Here is a 19,354-nt window from a genome sequence, read left to right as displayed (position 1 = left end):
GATGAGGCCGACTATGATTGGTCTAATTTTATCTCACCGAGAGAGTTTAGATATGATTATGGTTTTTGATTATGTAATGAAAGTTAATGTTATGAAGTTTTAATCTTTCTGTTTAAATGTGTTAAGGTTATCAACTTAAACTATCAGCTTTAACTACAAATTAGATAAACTAACAAACAGATAATTGTAATTGAAAATTCAACAGTTTGCGATGAACTTACTCGTGAGAAACTGTCTTTTATTTACATTCTTGTCAAGTTCACTGCATATTTAACAGAGTAAATATTAAACATAAAGCAGATAAGAATCAGTATAAAATTTTCAAATTTCAAACTCTACTTCAACCATTACATTTCATAACGAAGTAAGTATTAAACATGAAGGAGATAAGAAAACACAACAACTTCAAATTTCCAGAAAATCTCTCTAACTTCAGTTTTTTCTTCAAATTCTTGTTCTTCTTTTTTAATCTTCATACATAACCTTCAAATAGCTCACAACTTCCAACTCTGACTTCATATTACTCTCATCTTCATTTCCCAATTTTTTTCTCATTTCTTCATCCCATATGAACAAATTACATGTTTCATCACTCCTCACAAATGGGCATCTCCAAAAAAAGTCTTCCTTTATTATGTTCCTTATTGCATTGGTACGAAACCATACGACTATCACAACCACAGAAATTTTCAGATCTAGATTTTACAGTGGAAGAAGACATAATAAAACCTTTGGATGAGTTTATCTTCAAATGCGACATTTGAAACGAAACTGAATAACAACAATGAGTATGTGTGTTCTTATCTTCTTTCCGACGATGTCGACGCCATTGGTGTTCGGGTTTGTTTCTTTTTTCAGTGGAAAAATGGATACTTAGTGTTTAACATATATAAAGAAGCGACAATGTGTAACAACGGTTTTATAAAGGAGCCGTAGTGATATACCTAATATTTTTTAATTAAATATAAATAAAATTGAATAGACGTGCATTAACGTAAAATGAATTAACTATTTGAGGAATTTGAGGATCGAACCCAAGAAAGATGGGTTATATCACCATGGTTAGGTAATTAACCGTAATTATAACCTTAAAATTTTTAATAAAAAATAATTTTTAGCGCATGAGTTTAGAAGTGTCACCACGGTTATAGGGCGAACTGTGGTGACTTTAGCGTTGTTGTTTTCGTGTTTTGTAGCAGTTCTATAATAACATAATCACATTAAAAATTGAGTAAATATTGTTCATAACCATTTTAAATCAAAATAAAATATGAACAATCAATATAAACACACCTGATTATAACACTTGCGACGACGAGAATAGTGATAATGTGTGTAATGTAATAAGGGTGACACGTCAACAATATGTCAACACAATAATGTCTACGACAAGAATGCAAACGCACAAAAAAGAACTATAACTTGTTCGACAATACCGGTGAAACGTATAGCATGAACGAGGACATGTACACTAATAACAGCAACACCAGAGACACGTACGACAATATCGGTGACAGGTACAAAAATATCGGTGACACATACACTAATGATGGTGCAAGAACCAGCAAAAATATTGATGAGTGTTGACAGAAAAAATCAGAGTCGGTTGATGAGTTAAAGAGAAAGAGGAAAAAGATGAGTTAGAGTGAAAGAGGAAGATGATGAGCCAGTGAGAACGAGAAATTTATTTATATTATTTTTAGAGGGAATATAAAAAGGTTTTAATTAATAATACTTCAATTCTAATATTTCTATTTAATTAATAATATTTTAATCCCAACGTATCTATTTTAACGAAACTTCATAGAATAAACTGCAGTGAAGGTATGTGATGTTTGGAAAAAATAGAGGGGAGGTTATATTTGTTTTAATATAACTTAGGGGAGGTTATTATAATTTTCTCTACTTAAATATTGATTAGGTTATTTTGAATTTTAAGTTGTCATACAAATGATTTAGCGATGTTAAATTTTAAAAGACATATTTTTCTAATAGTTTTCAAAGCACATTTTAAAAATTCAAGCTTAGATAAAACTTATGTCACCATGAAGATGTGGTTCCATTAATATAATTTAAAAAATTAAAAAGAACCGAGATAATAAAGTACTAAAAATACTCCAACCCCAACACATATACTAAGATGTAAAAGCTACCTAAACCAACCGATAACAACGTCATAATAAAAACAAAAACTACTGCTAAGAGAGAAAAACTCTTGCCTCTACCTAACCCCAAAAGAATTTGAAAACCCCTAAAACAAACTACGGAATAAACTACGGTTTACCCAAACACTTAAGAACTGTATACCAAACAAAGGAAATGACATCATAAAGAACAAACAAGTGATCTATTGACTCCTCTAGGCCCAGACAGATACAATACACCCCACACCAGTCCACCTGAATGATACTGGACCTACTAAGATTTTGTCTAGTAAATAGTCTATCTTGCAACAAAAATCCAAGAGTAAAAAACAAATTTGAAAGGCACCTGTTCTGGACTGGGCCGGAACAGGTCCAATTGGACTAAGAGACCCAAATCTTTCTTAGCCTAAGGGAGATACCTCCTCGTCAGACATGACCGTCCGACAGGCATAGGCGATGTGCCCTTCAGCTGATCGACGCCACTAGCCCTCGGTCGGGCAGGACTGGGTCCGAGCAAAGCCACATGCCTGACCCCGAGCAGGTGCTCCCCGCGAGCACCACTATTTACCTCCTTCGCCGAAGAACCTCCTCCTCATAGGGTTTCTTCTCCAACCCTTAGAATAAAGTGGAGTCCATGCATCCCTAAAAGACCGCGTTTTCCCTTAAACTTCTGAGTGGTTGACCTAGGATGGAGACCACATGCTGGTCTCCACTATTAACGTAGAGTCCTGGCAGTCTCTGAATTGGGCCTAGAAATCCAGTCCAATAGCGAGATCTTGGCCCAACGCTGGGGGCTATAAATACCCTCTTTCATTAGAGGGTCAGGTAATATAATTCATTCTCTCTTTTACATTGTATTTGTGCTCTGATTTCTCTCTCTCTCTCTCTCTTCTCACTTTGGCATCGGAGTACCTTGCTGGTACACCCCCCAGTTCACAAGATCCAGTTCATTGCAGGCCACGAAGATCCATCTGATCAGATACGATTAGCGCCAAACTCTTCTAAATCCTAACTAACCTCTAAATAACTCTAGTCGATCAACTGTCTACCCCAGCAGTAGAGTATGAGAGGGAATTATAAACCAACCTCACAAAGAACCCTGCCAAAGGATCAGGTGACCAAGCCTAAACATCCTCTTTATCCTACTTAACCAGTCTATCAATGAATGAGAGTAAGACTCCTAAAATCTTTTCCTTTCAAGCACACAACTTATGCCTCCACCTAAACTCCAAAACCCAAACCCCTCCCATTGAAGCCCCCAACCTACACACCTCAAGAGACTTCTTCTCAGAGATAAGAAACTATCTCTCAAAAGGAATACATAAATTTTTGTAACTCATTCCCAACCACCTTACAAATACAAAAGGAAGACCACTCAAATGACTCCCCTACCTTGGAACTAAGAAGATAAATATACCTCCATCAATGTGACCTAACTATCGAGGAACAATACCTCTAAAAAAGTATCTCCCTCCATAATGAAGGTTCATATTCCAAAATCCTTAAATGCCACTTACTAAGCAAGGCCAAATTCAATTTCCTCAGATCCTTCGCTTCTAAACCTCCACAATTTTTAGCTTTACACACATTTGTTGGTTACATGGAAATGAGATGTTGCCTACTTCTAGACGTGATATCAAATATTCTCTTTACAAGGAAGTTCAATCACAGTCACCTGCTAAAACAAGATGTCAGGTTCATATGGCTTCTATTGAGAAATGTCCAAACAAATTGGGTTGGTGGTGTAATTTAGAATATGATTGAATTCTAAAGGAATATAGCATGGTTAACCTAAGGTGATTTAATTACAAAAATTGTTTTATATGTTAGAGCTGATGTTGAAGGGGGAATGTGTTACAAGTAAATCAATGATTGGTCATCCCAAACTAAATTAAATGAAGACAGTGAAAAAAGATGATGTAAGAGTCTACCTTTTGAATCTTCCTACTTCTCCAACTTATTATGCTTCTCAATGGTAATAAGAGGATAATTTAGAAGAATTTGACTTTCAAATGCCTCCACGACCTCCTTTTGAAAAAAATTCTAATTCACAAGAGAACAATTGACTTCTCTTTGATCCCTCTAGGATTCTCTCTCATCAGACCTTTATGATCAATTTTATCTCTGATCATTTGGATGATATGGGGATCGTTGTTCTACCTCTTTTCAAGGTGGTGATATTCATATGGATAGTGATTTTGATGGTGGTGCAGAATAATGGTATTATGTAAAAAAAGTTATGATTTTATTATTGTGTTCTAATTTTGTTGTTTACTTTTTAATAATGCAATCTTTCCTTCATCTATCATTATTTTGTCTTGTCATATATTAAATTTTCATGTTCTATGTGCTTCTTCTATATATTCATTTTTGTGTTTTCTCTCGGTTTTTGATAATGTCAAAGGATAACAAGAATACTTTCAGGGGAACTATACTCTCTATACTTGTTACAAGGAGTTAACAATACATTTTCTCTTCTTTTTAAACTCTATTCTAATCTACCTCCACGAGAGATGTTTTCTCATAATAAAAAAAGGGATAATATAATTCTATGGGCCTAGCAGGTTTAACAGATTTTGATAATGATAAATGTGATAAAAGTAAGATATCATAAACACCATCAAATGAAGAAGAAATATTTAATTGAATCAAAATCGATAAGTTTATGATGTTCAACTTAAAAGAATCAAATGCTAAAGAACAACATCAAGAAACATATTTATCTGCTAAAATCTCGCCATTTAATTATGTGTTCAAGTGTTTTATCTTTCTATAATTAATAATTATAAAATTGATTATGTTACTCTCACAATCACATTATTAAATACATATGCACATTCACTAAACTCATTTTTTCAAAACATCATCTATTTTCAAAACCTCTCTTAAAAATCACATTGGATTTGGTCAAATCATTTTAAACTGAATCATAATCGATTAGGAAGTGTTTATAATCGATTATGTAGTTAAACTAAGCATGTAATCTATTATGGAACTTGTGTAAACAAATATGAGATTGACTTTGCTTAGTAATCAATTATGCTTTTGATCCAACAAATTTTTTCTTATTTGTTAGGTCATAATTGATTATGTTTGTAACCTAATCGTTTTAGGACCAGATATAAGCCTTCCAAAATCTCCTTTTTCATCTAAATTATTTACTATAAACGGAGGTCTTGTGTTCATCTGAAAACACACAAGTATTCTGAAAAAGCACTTTGTTCGTTAATCTTACCTTACTTTAAAGGGAGAAGGCTTAATTGCAACTTTGGTCCCCCTATTTTATCATTTTTTTGATTTTGGTCCCTCTACTTTAAAAACCACGATTTTGATCCCTTTTTTAAGTTTTGTGTTGGATTTTAGTCCCCTCTCCAATTTGAAACTTATATTTAATGATGTGGCACTTAGTTTGCTGATGTGTCAGTGCCATGTCATTTAAAATTAATCCAATTCATCTTTTTAATTTAATATATACGTTAATGTTTTTTTATTTGTAAATATTCAAAAATATTAATTTAATATCATTATATTAAAAATAGAAGGATAGTAATTCATATTCTAATTAAATTTCATTAATATTTCATTATCAATAGTCAATTTCTTCTCATCTTTAAACCCTTTACTTCACCACCATCAACTTCAAGGACAACTTTTGATGCAGAGATTACTTATTCTCTTCAATTCTTAGTTCTTCCAATAACATGAATCAAACTCTCACTAACATTTGTCATTCCAATTTTCTCCATCACGGTCTTCACCCTCTCATCTTCACTAATTAAACTCCCTCTCATCTTTACAAACCATACTCCTCAAAGTCTCACTGTACCAACACCTAAACCACCTCCTCCATTGTCGTCGAAAAAGACATCAAGAGGTGTTTGAACCTATTTCTAAAATGTATTTCACATAAGTGTAGATGAACAAAAGTTGAGGCTTTACACCATGTTAAGTAAAAAGGGTTTTGAGATATGGGTTTGTTTTATCACTCGGAAATTTTTTACAGTGAAATGCAACACAAACGAACACCTCAAGTCCATCTAAATCCTTCTCAAACTCTCCTTGATTTTTTCATTCCCACTGAATCCTTCTAAAAAAAATTCCAATTTTCAAAAACCCTCTCTAATTTTTCTGGATTTTGTTCATGCATTTCTAGGTTAGGATGGAAGTCATGTTTTTGTTCTACTGTTATTTATAATTATGTTTGAGATCTATGAGATTTTTTTAAGGTGTGATTTTTGGGGTTAATACTACTGTGATTGTTTTGAGGTCTATGAAATTTTTGAAGGTGTAATTTTTTGATTCAATACTAATGTAATTGTTTTGAGATCTATGAGTTTGTTTTGGTCTATTGTGATTTCTGGGTTTAATACATTTCTGGGTTTATTTATAACTACATATACAGAAATATACAAAAAAGAAAATGTAACACCACAAAATTATATTCCAGCCACTCACAATATCAATAATTCAAATGAGAATTATAAAGATACAATTCAAATAATTGGTCCACTAAGATTAATTAAGATTTAGGAATGAATTGATGTTAGAAATATATGAGTTTTACAATTGATGTTAGAAATATATGAGTTTATGCAAATAGAAGATGAAAAGAAAATTTATGATTGGTGAACGTAGAAGATAAAGATCAAAATATTTGGAATAAAAAATAAGATTTAGGAAAATGAAGATTAAAAATCTGAATTATTAGGTTATTGGCTTAATCATTCTATTGTTATATAATTATATTAGTTTAATATTTTTGAAAATTTATAAAAAAACATTAACATATATATTAAATTAAAAAAAACGAATTCGATTGATTTTTAAATGACTTGGCACTGACACATCAGCAAACTAAGTGCCACATCATTAAATATAAATTCTAAATTGGGGAGGGGACCAAAATCCAATACAAAACTTAAAAAAGGGATCAAAATCGTAGTTTTTAAAGTGGAGGGACCAAAACCAAGAAAATGATAAAATAGGAGGACCAAAGTTGCAATTAAGCCAAGGGAGAATTAATCACGATCTCCTAAACAATAAGGGATTGACTGCCCACTCCCACGCTTCTATAAGTGTTTTCCACTTCTTGGAAGCTTGAGATTCAAGCCCAATGACTTCTATAAATACCTCAACCTTAAAATTATGGAGGGATCCAATTCATAACACAGAATATAGACAAAACTTCTCACCTCTCTACGAGAATAAGCTTTAGCCTTAAAACAAATCCTAAAATTTTTTAAAAGCCCTTAATCACTAAATTTTTCATGTAAGAGAAAACTGACATTTAATTATATATATAAAAAAAATACAAATAAACCCTAAATATATGAATTAAATGGATGGTTTATTGGTTTCATTTACATCTAATCTACCATCTTTCTATTTGACTAATAAAATAATAAATACAGTCACAGAAACTGAGTTACGAGTCGAACCGATCGCCATCCATGGCGTCTTCACTATCACCTCTTCAGGTGAACATGGAACTCCATTTCAAAAACCGTGAAAACCTTCTCAATTCCCTCCGCCAACACCTCTCCCAATCTTCTCTTCCTCTTCACGGCTTCGTCGTCCTTCAAGGCGGCGACGAACAAACTCGTTACGACACCGATCACCTCGAACTCTTCAGGTACCTTTCTTTTCCCCTTCAATTCTCAATCATTTCAATTTTTCAATGTTATTGACGCTAACACTAATTGCAGACAAGAGAGTTACTTCGCTTATTTGTTTGGAGTTAAAGAACCTGGCTTTTATGGAGCTATTGTTCGTATTCTTATTCTTATACTTTCAAATTTCAATTTTTTTAGGGTTTGTTTGGATTGATGGAATTGGATGGAGCGGAGCGGAATAAAATGATATTCCGTTGTTTGGATAATTTAAAAACGGATGGAGCGGAAAGGAGTGGTATGGATTCCATTCCATTCCATCACTTACCACCATATTCCTTCCCCTCCGATTTGGGCGGAATGAATAATTTGTCTTATTCCGTTCTAAATTTTCCAAACAATGGAATGGTACATTCGTTCCGCTCCGTTCCACTCCGCTCCATCCCACTCCGCTCCATCCCACTCCGCTCCATTCATTTCGTGATATCCAAACATACCCTTATGATTTATATCATTACAATCTTATTGGGTTATTGAAATTATGAATTTTTTTGTTAATTTATGTATGCATGTAATTGTATTTTTTTTAAGGATGTTGCAAGTGGGGATTCTATCCTATTTGCTCCTAGGTTGCCTGATGAGTATGCTGTTTGGATGGGAAAGATCAAATCAGTTTCCCATTTTAAGGTGATTACTTCAATAATGAATTTTTTATTTTGATGCATTTTCATGTCATTTATATGCTCCTAGCACGGACACCTCGTAAAAAAGACATGTCGGTGTCCGAAATTGACTCTGACATTTATGTGAGTGTCATGTTTCTGGTTTTTGTGCTTCATAGTTTATATGTTTGATGGTGCATTCACATTTATGTATGTATCCGCATGTTGCAGGAACATTACAAAGTTACCACTGTCTGCTTTACCGATGAGATTGCGACTGTTTTGCAACAAAAATACCAAGGATCAGGGAAACCCTTGCTCTTTCTTTTGCATGGTCTTAACACAGATAGTAATAATTTTGCTAAACCTGCGGAATTTCAGGTTCTTAGTTCTTATCATTTCTATCATTATTCATTAGTTTTTTTTCTATTCAGCTAAGCATTTCTTTAACCTTTAAAACTGTGTATTATTTATGACAATGTTATCAAATAACAGCTATAGCGGTGCTATAGTGCTATAGTATAGCAATTTTTTAAGAATCCACCTTTGTTCTGTGATGCGCAGTTTAGTACAAATTGTTTCCAAAAAGTGACTAATACTATAGCATTGTAGAGTAGCGAAATTTGAACTGCTATTGCATTAAATATCAGCATTGTCAATCCTACTGTGTTATTTGTGATGAAATGTTATTCCTTACTAGCATCTCTCTTAGGGGAACTGGTGTTGTGTATTTATGATTTGAATAATTTTATAGGGCATTGACAAGTTTGATAAGGATCTGACGACTTTGCATCCTATATTGACTGAATGCCGTGTCATCAAGTCAGATCTGGAAATTGAACTTATTCAGTATGCCAATGATATAAGCTCTGAAGCTCATATTGAGGTAATAAGTCTTAACATGCCAAAGTTTTTTTTTTTTTTGTTTCTTTCTTTTTCTTCTCTGACATTTATGTGAAATATTCTTTGGAGGTATGTATGTAAGGGATATTAGGATGGTGTTAGAGGAAATCCACTTTATGTATTTTAATCTTGCAGTTTTGCTACTTTGGTTTTTATTATCATTAATTGTGTTAGTTTAATTTTTATCATCTTTATAATATGAATCTAATATATAAAACTAAGGAAAATAGTTGAATTGTGATGGCTTAATCTTTCATAGATGATAAGACTAATTAACATTACTGATATAAAATATAAAACAACAGCCAAAAAAGAGTTGCGGTATGGAAAAATATTCATTTCATGTTTCTTTTAATAATTATTCGAAAATACTAAGTAATACTTGCCTTTAGTTTGTTACCTTATATTTTCCATAGAAATTTGTAGTACTTAATTAGTCATGTTAGGAATATCCGGGTTCATACAGACTTATATACACTATCTGTTAGTAGATAGAAAAATCTATGATAATAATGAAGCGTGAAACTGTGAATGGCTGTATCCATATGTTTTGTAGAATGCTTACATTACAGATGCAATATATTATATACTACAATGAAACAGGTTATGAGAAAAGCTAAAGCGGGCATGAAGGAATATCAACTTGAAAGCATTTTTCTTCACCACACCTACATGTATGGTGGATGTCGGCATTGCTCTTATACATGTATTTGTGCTACTGGTGATAATAGGTATACATTTAACATTCCTAATAATGTGACCATATTTGTTACGATGAAGTTATGATTAGATATTTTGATTGGATAAAATTTTGCTCAATGGCCATTCTTATGAAATGTGAATTACTTGTTTGATATTTTTCTTCCTATTCAGACTTGTTTTGGCATTCACAACTTTATTATTAGCATTCTTAAAATGTTGTACTGTAAATTTGTGCTGCTGTGCTACCACACGACATATATAAAGTTAGTATCTTTCTTTTTTAAATAGTAACAACCTTCATCCCCGAGTGTTGTTTGCAATTTTGTACATCCGTTATATGATGCATAAGATTTTTATAGTCTTTTAATTTTAAATATAAGCACTCTCCATCACAAAAATGGGCTGGCTAACACACGTTTATTAATGCAGTGCTGTTCTACATTACGGCCATACAGCAGCTCCTAATGACAAGGTACATCATATAGTATTTTTTCCGTCCTTTGAATTTTAAGGCCATTGTCATTGCAACCAATATCCATATGGTTGATGATTGGCTATCATAATGCCGCTGAATTCTGTTCCTGCACCTTTCAAGATTGATGACTTTTCTAAGTTCTTTGGTCTGTTTCATTCCAAGGGTTTGGTATCGGCTGTATACCTATTAATAACTTTCTACATTGAAATTTTATCAATCTCATGCCCAGTCATTAGTATTTTTTCATCAGCGGGAAGAAACTAGTTTGTTCAGAAATATGGAAGAAAAAAAAACATAAATGAGCAATTCTTGAAAACAGAAAAGAAAACTATATCTGCTGACGTGGATATGACCAATCAACTTATTAAGTGTTGAAATTACATTTCACTTCATTTAGAAAGAGACAAATAAGATGAACTCTTAGCCTAAGTTGGATGGTCAGTGTTTATATACTTTTAGAGATAGGCACATTTTTAAAACATTGCTCTTTTGTAGACTTTGGAAGATGGAGACATGGCATTGCTTGATATGGGAGCTGAATACCACTTCTATGCGTCTGACATTACATGTTCTTACCCTGTGAGTCTTTTCCTTTAACATTCAAAAAGTAATTTAGGTCATTATACATGATTTATATGCTACACGCCTATTGCCATTTTGAGCTATGTGACCGAATCATCAGGCATCCACATGGTTCCTTTCTTTGCTCATTTGTTTATCATATTACTCTAATAATTATTACATGTATGCTTATCCATATGTCGTGTATGCGTGTGCGTCGGGTATTAGTAGATATAATTTATCATATTATCTACTTACTAGAATAATCTTTTTATGCTCGATTTTAACATTTTTATTTGGTGCAGATAAATGGAAAGTTTACCAGTGACCAATCTCTTATATATAATGTAAGTGCTTTCTATTGAAACCTCTTATGTCAAAGGAATAACAATTTGTAAGCTCTTTACTTAATATGCAAGCCGCACCAGTGTAAACAACTGCGGTGCGAATTCTCACAAAAACGGATGATAATTTCCTACAAAGGCTCAACAATTCTATAATTAATTTGCTTGTTAGGATGGCCCAGTTAATGAACCTTTCATATAGTTCAATTTCTTGGTTTTTTATAGCATTTCTTTCGTCATGTCTTTATTTTTTTACTTTCCATGTTCTGCAGGCTGTCCTTGATGCTCATGATGCTGTTATCTCTTCAATGAAACCTGGAGTAAGCTGGGTTGATATGCACATGTATGATTGGGTACCATTATTGCTCTTAGGTTGCTAAAATGTCATCTTCCATGCTTGGTTTCAAATTATAAAAGTTGGAAAAATATATAATTTCTAACTATATCAGTAATTTATTCCAGAGAAGATTCCTGAATCCTGACTATATAACTTAGTAGACGGACTGGAAAATAACAGATTTCTAGCCTTAGTAACTTTCACAAGTTCAGTCACAACTCACGAGTCTTTTTTAAATGTCATAGTTTCTACTCATTTCCTCTCTAATACTGCAGACTATCACATAAAGTGGTTCTGGAGTCACTGAAGAAGGGACACATTCTTGTCGGGTAACTTAAGTTGTATATTTTGTTTTATCACTTCCAGAGGCAAACTTGCATCTTAATAGGATTCGTATGATTGTTTTGGTAAATTGCGTGTTTGTTTATTGTGTTGGTGTAGCAATGTTGATGACACGATGGTTGCACGCTTGGGTCATGTTTTTATGCCGCACGGTCTGGGGCATTTACTTGGTTTAGATACACATGACCCTGGAGGCTACCCAGAGGTATTTTTGAATTTTTGTTGCAAACATTATATAAAAAATTGATTATAGGTTTTTAAGATTAAAAAGTGTCTTTTACATTATATAAAAAATTGATTATCTTAATTCCAATTTATTTTACAAAAACAACCAAGCCTCTTTTCAGCGGGCTCAAAACTATGAAACTAATTTCGTTACCGGTGCTTGTACGGGTTTTCTCCATAAATTTCCAAACCATCTAACTGTCAAATTCGTTTCATATAATCTCTCTAAAATGTTGGATTGTTTTGCAGGGCCTGGAAAGAAGAAAGGAACCTGGATTAAAAGCGTTGCGCACGGGCCGAAAGCTCCAGGAAGGAATGGTTTGTTTAAGTTTTTTCCATCAACAAAACCTTTTTCTAAGTAGTAATTAGAATGAAGCATCAACTTATTAGTTTGTGACTGTGTTAAGGTTTGTGATATATGTACCATGTTAAAAATGGCACAATTTGATGCACCCAAAACTCCCTAGTTTATTGTGTTTGATCAATTTTTCCTGATATTGAACCATCTATTGCAAGTAATTTTGTTCCTCGAGTCTTCCATGGAATGACATTTAACAATATTTTATGCACGGTATCACTGAAAATTAAAATCAAAGTGACTAAAAAATCAGAAGTAAGAACTTGATGAAAGCCTAACTTGTTTTTATGCTTTTAGGTTATCACAGTGGAGCCTGGATGCTACTTCATTGAAGCTTTGTTACTTCCAGCCATGAAAAATCCAGAAACTTCCAAGTTCTTTAACAAGGAAGTGATTAACAGATTTATCGGCTTTGGTGGAGTCCGAATTGAGAGTGATCTGGTATTTCCACTTGCTGAGCCTTATTAGAAATAAACTAGTTTATAGTTTATCATATCTACTCATTATGTAGCAAAAGTTGAAATTCATGTTTTTCTCTGCCATCATGTTGTGTCGGTGTTGGTGTCCAACACTGTCACAGACTAATACACGTCTTTTTCTGAGGTGTCGGTGCTAAAGAGATAAGAAGTGCTTTGCTATTCTGGATATGAGCTTTTCTGTTTATTTATTATTTCCTTTTTGATTTACTCAGCTTGTTACTGCTACTGGTTGCTACAATATGACAAAGTGTCCCAGAAAAATACAGGAGATTGAAGCAGTGATGGCAGGGGCACCATGGCCAGTCAAGAAGACATCTATTACTGTTGCAAATGGATTGGAAAGCAAAGCCTGACTTCAAGCATCTTTAGACCTGAAAAGCTGTTATTTTCATGTTTTTTATTTATATAAAAAGCTGTGTGAGAAAATAACTGTACCCTACACCTTTTCAATATTTCCTTTGGTGCTTCAATAAAAAGAAAAGAAAAGTTTAATGATGTAATCATAGAAACAACAATGAAAAATTGAATTGATTACTGCCTCCCATTCTTTTTAAGTATTGGTTTTTCGAATTTTTTGTTCATTCTTAATTATTGTTTTCAAAGTTAAAATAGCATTAAATATAATTTTATCATTGAAGCGATTTATCTATTACAATATGTGATGAAGCATTATTGAATAGACCAACTAGATATGCATTAAATTTTTATTGATTTGGAGAAGGAGTATTATAGAGTACGTAGAGAGGTTTTGTGGAAAGTTCTCTAGAAGAAAGGGGTCGGGATTTTCTATATTCGAATTATTTAAAATATGTATGAAGGGATATTTATTAGTGTGCGGATACAAGGTGAGATGGACGGTTTTTCTATTATAATATGTTTGCATCAAGGTTCAACTCGAAGTCTTTCCCTTTTTACTTAATGTTGGATGCACTCACGTAACACGGTGAAGAACTAACTCCGATATGCATGCTTTTTTTAGATGATTTAGTCCTTCTTGGAGAAGGAGGATTAAAATAAGAGGTTGAAGACTTAGAGATAAGCTTTAGCAACACATGGTGTTCGTCTAATTAGAAATGAGTATATGGAATGTAGGTTCAGCAAAAGGAGAAGTATTTCTAACTTAGAACTTAGAAGTGAACATTATAGACCATATCATTTCACAAGTTATGTAGTTTAAATATCTTGGGCCTGTAATACAAAACGATGGAGAAATAAAAGGGGTGTAAATTATCGAATTCAAGTTGAGTGCTTGAAATGGAGGAGAGCTTCATAAATTTTATATGATATAAAGGTACAATCAAGCAGAAGAGAAAATGTTATCAGACTATAAGACTACAGTAAGACTTACGGTATTGTACAGGACAAAATGTTTGACGGTTAAAAATCAACACGACAATAAAATAAGTGTTGCAGAAATGAGAATTACATTGGATGTGTACTAACACTAGACAATAAGATGAGAAATGACATTAGATAGTGTAAATTAACTTAAAATGAAAATTAAAGATGAACAGGTGTAATCAGATACTACTGTAGTACATCCTTATAAAATTGATGATACCAATATAGAATAGAGATGTTTGATGATTGTGCATTGCACTGTCCCTAACTCCAATGAAAGTTGATAAAGTGAATCATGACAGATTCTTTTGTAAGTGGTCAGAGTCCAAATGTTTTTCATGTCTTGGACTTTTCCTTTTGATTGGAATGAATAGGAATCATGCAAAAGTAGTATATGATTGCTCCCTGTCAATCTTGTCTTGAGTACATCTCTGCTGTGAAGCAGAATCACTACACTTACCAACACTGTTAACCTCATTTGAGATCAACAAGTTTTCATTCTTAGTTTTTGCTAATTTTTATAAACAAACTCATGTTAACCATTGACAATTTGTCACAACAAAAAAATATAAAACTTGTTGGGCATGATCCCCATCAAATCTGAGTTTGCTTCAATCCCAAGTAACAGAAGATTGATATGTTAAGATCCTGCTGGTATGAACCAAACCAAATATAATCATTTCACATAGAAGCAACATCCACATGTTAACAATGTGCATCTTAAAATAAAAACCATATTAAAGGGTCAATGATTGATGGTTGCCATAAATATTATAAATATAGATAGAGTCCAATTGGATTTACAGATACATACACCTCAATGATTCCTTTATTCAACAACACACTACAAATTAATCAAAGGCAACTCAACTCATCTCAACTCCTTCCTATATTATTAATATATATATTTCATGTATTCTCTCCATTCTCCTTTATCTACACCCCCTCTTTTCTTTCTCTATCTCTCTCTCTCTTAAAACAATTAAAAAATGTGAACAAAGGAAAAACTGGTTTCAATTACAAAAGTCAAAAGTGTGTTTCCTCTTCTGATATGGTATCAAACATCGAGAGAGACACGCGTCTTTATTGGCTTTAGTTTTAATCCCATGCTTTCCGGAGAAAGAAGCTCGGGAGAGATGCAAGATGGGCTGAGAGGGCTTCTTGGGCTGCTGCTGAACTGGCATGGCCTATATAAACCATACCCCATCAGAAAGTATTCCATAGGTATCAGCATTGCATGCGGTTGTTCCTCTGTCACCATTGATCCGCAAGCCTGGACCTGCAAACATCATAACCAATCAACTAACTAGAATACATATATATCTGCATTCTTAAACATAATCGCGTGCTACATACCTCAACCAAGGCGCTAAATTTTCTATCGAGTTTTGAAGTCATGTGGATGGCCTCGGAATGGAAAGGGGAGCTGTCCCCGACAAAAATAAGCGTACGGCAATTTAATCCTTTCAATCCTTCTGTAATATCAGGCCTCCTGCAAATTAGCAAAGCAAAGTCGTATTACATAAGTTTGCGAATTCAATGTAAGAGTGCACGTACACGAGCACACGCACAATAAAAATCGGTCAAGCAAATGTGTAGAAAACATACTGATTGATCGCATGAAGAAACCGCATCACATTTGTTTTTTTTCTCTCATCCAGAAGCTGAAAAATAACCAATGCAAAGCAAGGTAAATACACCAAACAAGGATCGCATGAAAAAGGAATAAAAACATGTTCAAGCTATAGAGAGTTACAGGGCAAAAAAACTAAATTAGCTTAGCACTAACTTTTCTGCACGCTTGAACTATCTCTGACTCTGGAACTTCAGCATTACCGCGAACTTCCTGATAAAGTTGAGCGAGGAGATTCAGCTTATAAAAATAAAACAGGGCATGCGACAACAACAAGGCTAAGATCGTCTTGTTACAATACCTTGCTGAAGTACCGCTGAAGCAAACACTCCTTTAGCAAACCGCACATGCCGTAGAAATGTAAAAAATTCGACATCACCTAAAAATTACCAGTTGTTTCAGGTTATGTCATCATATCAAAGAATTCATAAAAAGAACAATCTGTAAGGATTAGAAAGAAACCTTGTTATAAAACCATTCCGTCCAAGAAGGTGCTTTGCACAAGGGAGATACAAGTATTAAACCGACAACACGCTCTCTATATTTCATCTGTAAAAACATACCCGAAAAGAACAAATCAATACAAAGTCAATTTCATGTTAAAACCACAAAACACTAACTAAATAGTGCAGTAGTTTTTCTTTCCCTATTTTATATCTATCCATCGAAGTTAAAACGACACGTACTGCGAAAAGAGTAAGAATATAAGCACCAGCCGTTACTCCCATACACATCACGGCACCAAGCCTAAAATAGTTGAGGACCTCCACTATTTGATCTGCCAAGTCTTCAGTGGAAGGGACAGGATTATCAGAAGAAATCGCAGCGGCTCCTAACTGCAAGAACTCTTGTTGAAGTTCCAAAGGAGAAACTATGTAAATAATAATATTCAGTTCTATATATAATAACGAATACATTCAAATCAGTTGAGTTGCAGACCTCGTGTCCAGGAGGACTAATATGATATATGCAGAAGTTATGAAGCAGCAAAGAAGCAGCCTCTGGACAGAAAAATAATCCTTGGAAACATGACATATCTGTAGCAATTCATACAAGTAAAATATCAACTCATAAACGATAGCCACTTATACTATAAGTGCTTTTTTCGTTAAGTTATTTGTCCTAACAGGATCATAATGCACTTACAATTTAACGCTAAATCTGGATAAGTAATCAGAGCTGGTTTGTCGTAATCCCCATAGACTATAACAGATACAGAACCACAGCCAGTTTGAATATGATGCTCCTGAAATGGTAAAACCATAGTCAATAATTCAAATAGCATGAAAAGAGGAAAAACTACACATTATAAAAGCATGAAAAATTTAAGTTGGAGCATTCTAAAACCTTCCCCAAAAGAAAAGAATATTCTTCATTGTATATGTACTCCATTTGGCTAAGGTTACAATTCTCAAAGTGAAACTTTTCCCAAGCTATTTGTTTTCTAAAAATGCCCTTACCCAAACTAACAAGCAACATCAAATAAATGTATCACTATTAAACAATAAACAATGAAGCAAGTTATACCAAATTCTAATAATTGTATGCTGCAGAAAGAAAATTAAGTTGAAAACAGCTAAAAAGAGGAATTTGAGCCCATTCAATGAACCAACAAAAGTAAAAGTACAACAAACAAAAACTTCCAACATAACCCAAATTGCATCAAAAACCACAAAGATGAGAAAAAAAACCACACCCAAATCTAACCATTTCTATGAGAAAAAAGAACCACCAAATGAAAAATTCACAAATGGAGAAACTTGGAAGTGCAAGAGAATATGTGACAAATAAGGTTTAAACAGATCCACTATATCCCAAATTCAAAAAACTTAAGAAAACAAGACAAACACATTCAATGAAAGAAAACAAAAAAGGGTTAAAACCTCATTAATTTTTGCAAGAGTCAACACAACCAAGTTTAAAAAAAACGTTTCTTGTTCTCATTGACTTCAAAGGGTTGATTTCACCACATTAACAGAAAATGCAGCACAATAACATCATCTCAGGACAAATAAGACAAAAAAATGCAATCTTTAAATGACTAAAAACAAACCCAATTGAAAGAAAAAGAAGAAGAAGAAGAAAAGCTAAACCCATGTGAGAATTTGAAGGTTTAAAGCCAAACCCATGAAAAAGAAAGAATGAAGTTCATACCTTTCCACCAAGATAGATCTTTTCCATATCAACTGAAACGGAATCATTTGATTCTGCCATGGATGGCTGCACCTCTTGAAGATGAAGATGATGATGAAGAATAATGGAAGAAGCCCCCCTCTGAAATTCTTCAAGAAAGAAGGCTCCACCCACCAATTCTCTCTCTCTCTCTAGTTTCTCTCTCTTGTTCTCGTGTGCGTGCGTGTGTGTTGTTAATGTGTCAGGATTCAAGAAATATAAACCTCTCTTCTCTCTCTCTCTCTTTCTCTTTCTCGTATGAAATTGGTTTTAATGGCTTATATATGAAGCCATTGCAATTGCAAAATTTCGATTCTTTTTCTTTTTCTTTCGTTTTTTTTTTCTTGACAATTTTTTTTTTTAACCTGCGGTTAACAACCACCGACGCCTCCGTACCGTACCAACTGAATTTTACCTACGACATTCATCCATATTTATGTTTTTAACCGTAACCTAGTACTCAAACGATGTCGTTTCTGGTTAAATTTAAACTGTTTTTAATTTCTTTTTGGACCGGTTGATTAGTTTCAACGGTCGAACTGAACCTGGCCGGTTTGATGATAAAATTGTTAAGGTAATTGTCTGAAATCTGTAGAAAAAAATTAAAAAATTCTTAATTAAAAAAGTTGCATATTCTACAGTTTTTTAAATTAAAAAGTAAAATTATATTTAAAATTAATATTATATTATTAGATACTCCATTCAACTACTATTATAAGTAAAATTATTTTTTTAATATTAAAACCAATGTATCTAGATTATATATAAACACTATAAATTCATTAACTGTTTGATAAATTATAAAAGTCAATTTTATTTATAAAATTAATTATTTAATATTTAATAATTGGTGAACTATTTAATAAATTATAAAAGTTAATATTTTATAGAATTATTTAAAAAATATTGAATTAATTGTTTTTGTTTTTTTGTTAAAATTATTTAACTTTTTTCTTTTAGTCAAAGACTCAAGATGATTGTCATTTATTATCAACTGAAAAATGGAAAATAAAAGTAAAAATTAAATTCATTCAATAAATAATTTTGGATTTAAAAAATATGTTAGC

The 19,354-nt window shown here is 33.0% G+C and overlaps 2 protein-coding genes across 2 annotated transcripts; one reads left to right on the top strand and one right to left on the bottom strand.

Moving 5' to 3' along the window:
- The first annotated feature begins 7,501 nt into the window (after positions 1-7,501).
- On the top strand, positions 7,502-13,680 carry LOC131603782 (uncharacterized). The gene is made up of 15 exons (XM_058876215.1): positions 7,502-7,776; positions 7,850-7,910; positions 8,345-8,440; positions 8,647-8,796; positions 9,170-9,301; positions 9,922-10,049; positions 10,450-10,492; positions 10,991-11,074; positions 11,362-11,403; positions 11,673-11,743; positions 12,013-12,066; positions 12,179-12,284; positions 12,554-12,622; positions 12,960-13,103; positions 13,354-13,680. The coding sequence occupies exons 1-15, from the start codon at positions 7,595-7,597 to the stop codon at positions 13,492-13,494; spliced, it is 1,503 nt and encodes a 500-aa protein (XP_058732198.1). The 5' UTR covers positions 7,502-7,594; the 3' UTR covers positions 13,495-13,680.
- Positions 13,681-15,219: 1,539 nt separating this feature from the next.
- On the bottom strand, positions 15,220-18,592 carry LOC131608132 (protein NDL1-like). Its single transcript, XM_058880063.1, has 10 exons — positions 18,270-18,592; positions 17,262-17,361; positions 17,055-17,152; positions 16,802-16,951; positions 16,578-16,664; positions 16,417-16,494; positions 16,272-16,328; positions 16,091-16,146; positions 15,839-15,974; positions 15,220-15,761 (listed from the first exon to the last, which is right to left on the bottom strand). Exons 1-10 carry the CDS (start codon positions 18,327-18,329, stop codon positions 15,540-15,542), a joined length of 1,044 nt encoding a protein of 347 aa, XP_058736046.1. The 5' UTR covers positions 18,330-18,592; the 3' UTR covers positions 15,220-15,539.
- Between the last annotated feature and the right edge of the window lie 762 nt (positions 18,593-19,354).

This window comes from Vicia villosa, linkage group LG5 (assembly GCF_029867415.1).
Source record: "Vicia villosa cultivar HV-30 ecotype Madison, WI linkage group LG5, Vvil1.0, whole genome shotgun sequence".
Taxonomy (NCBI): domain Eukaryota; kingdom Viridiplantae; phylum Streptophyta; class Magnoliopsida; order Fabales; family Fabaceae; genus Vicia; species Vicia villosa.
Note: the sequence above shows the minus strand (reverse complement) of the source record. Positions and strands in the feature narration are given on the sequence as shown.

Bases quoted from the DNA above. Each gene is read 5' to 3' on its own strand.
- LOC131608132 (XM_058880063.1), bottom strand. From the start codon at position 18,329: ATGGCAGAATCAAATGATTCCGTTTCAGTTGATATGGAAAAGATCTAT. The intron at 17,362-18,269 runs GTATGAACTTCA...TTACCATTTCAG, and splicing joins AGATCTATCTTGGTGGAAAG to GAGCATCATATTCAAACTGG. The intron at 16,495-16,577 runs GTTTCTTTCTAA...GGTAATTTTTAG, and splicing joins CGGAATGGTTTTATAACAAG to GTGATGTCGAATTTTTTACA.
- LOC131603782 (XM_058876215.1), top strand. From the start codon at position 7,595: ATGGCGTCTTCACTATCACCTCTTCAGGTGAACATGGAACTCCATTTC. The intron at 7,777-7,849 runs GTACCTTTCTTT...CACTAATTGCAG, and splicing joins GATCACCTCGAACTCTTCAG to ACAAGAGAGTTACTTCGCTT. The intron at 12,623-12,959 runs GTTTGTTTAAGT...TTATGCTTTTAG, and splicing joins GAAAGCTCCAGGAAGGAATG to GTTATCACAGTGGAGCCTGG.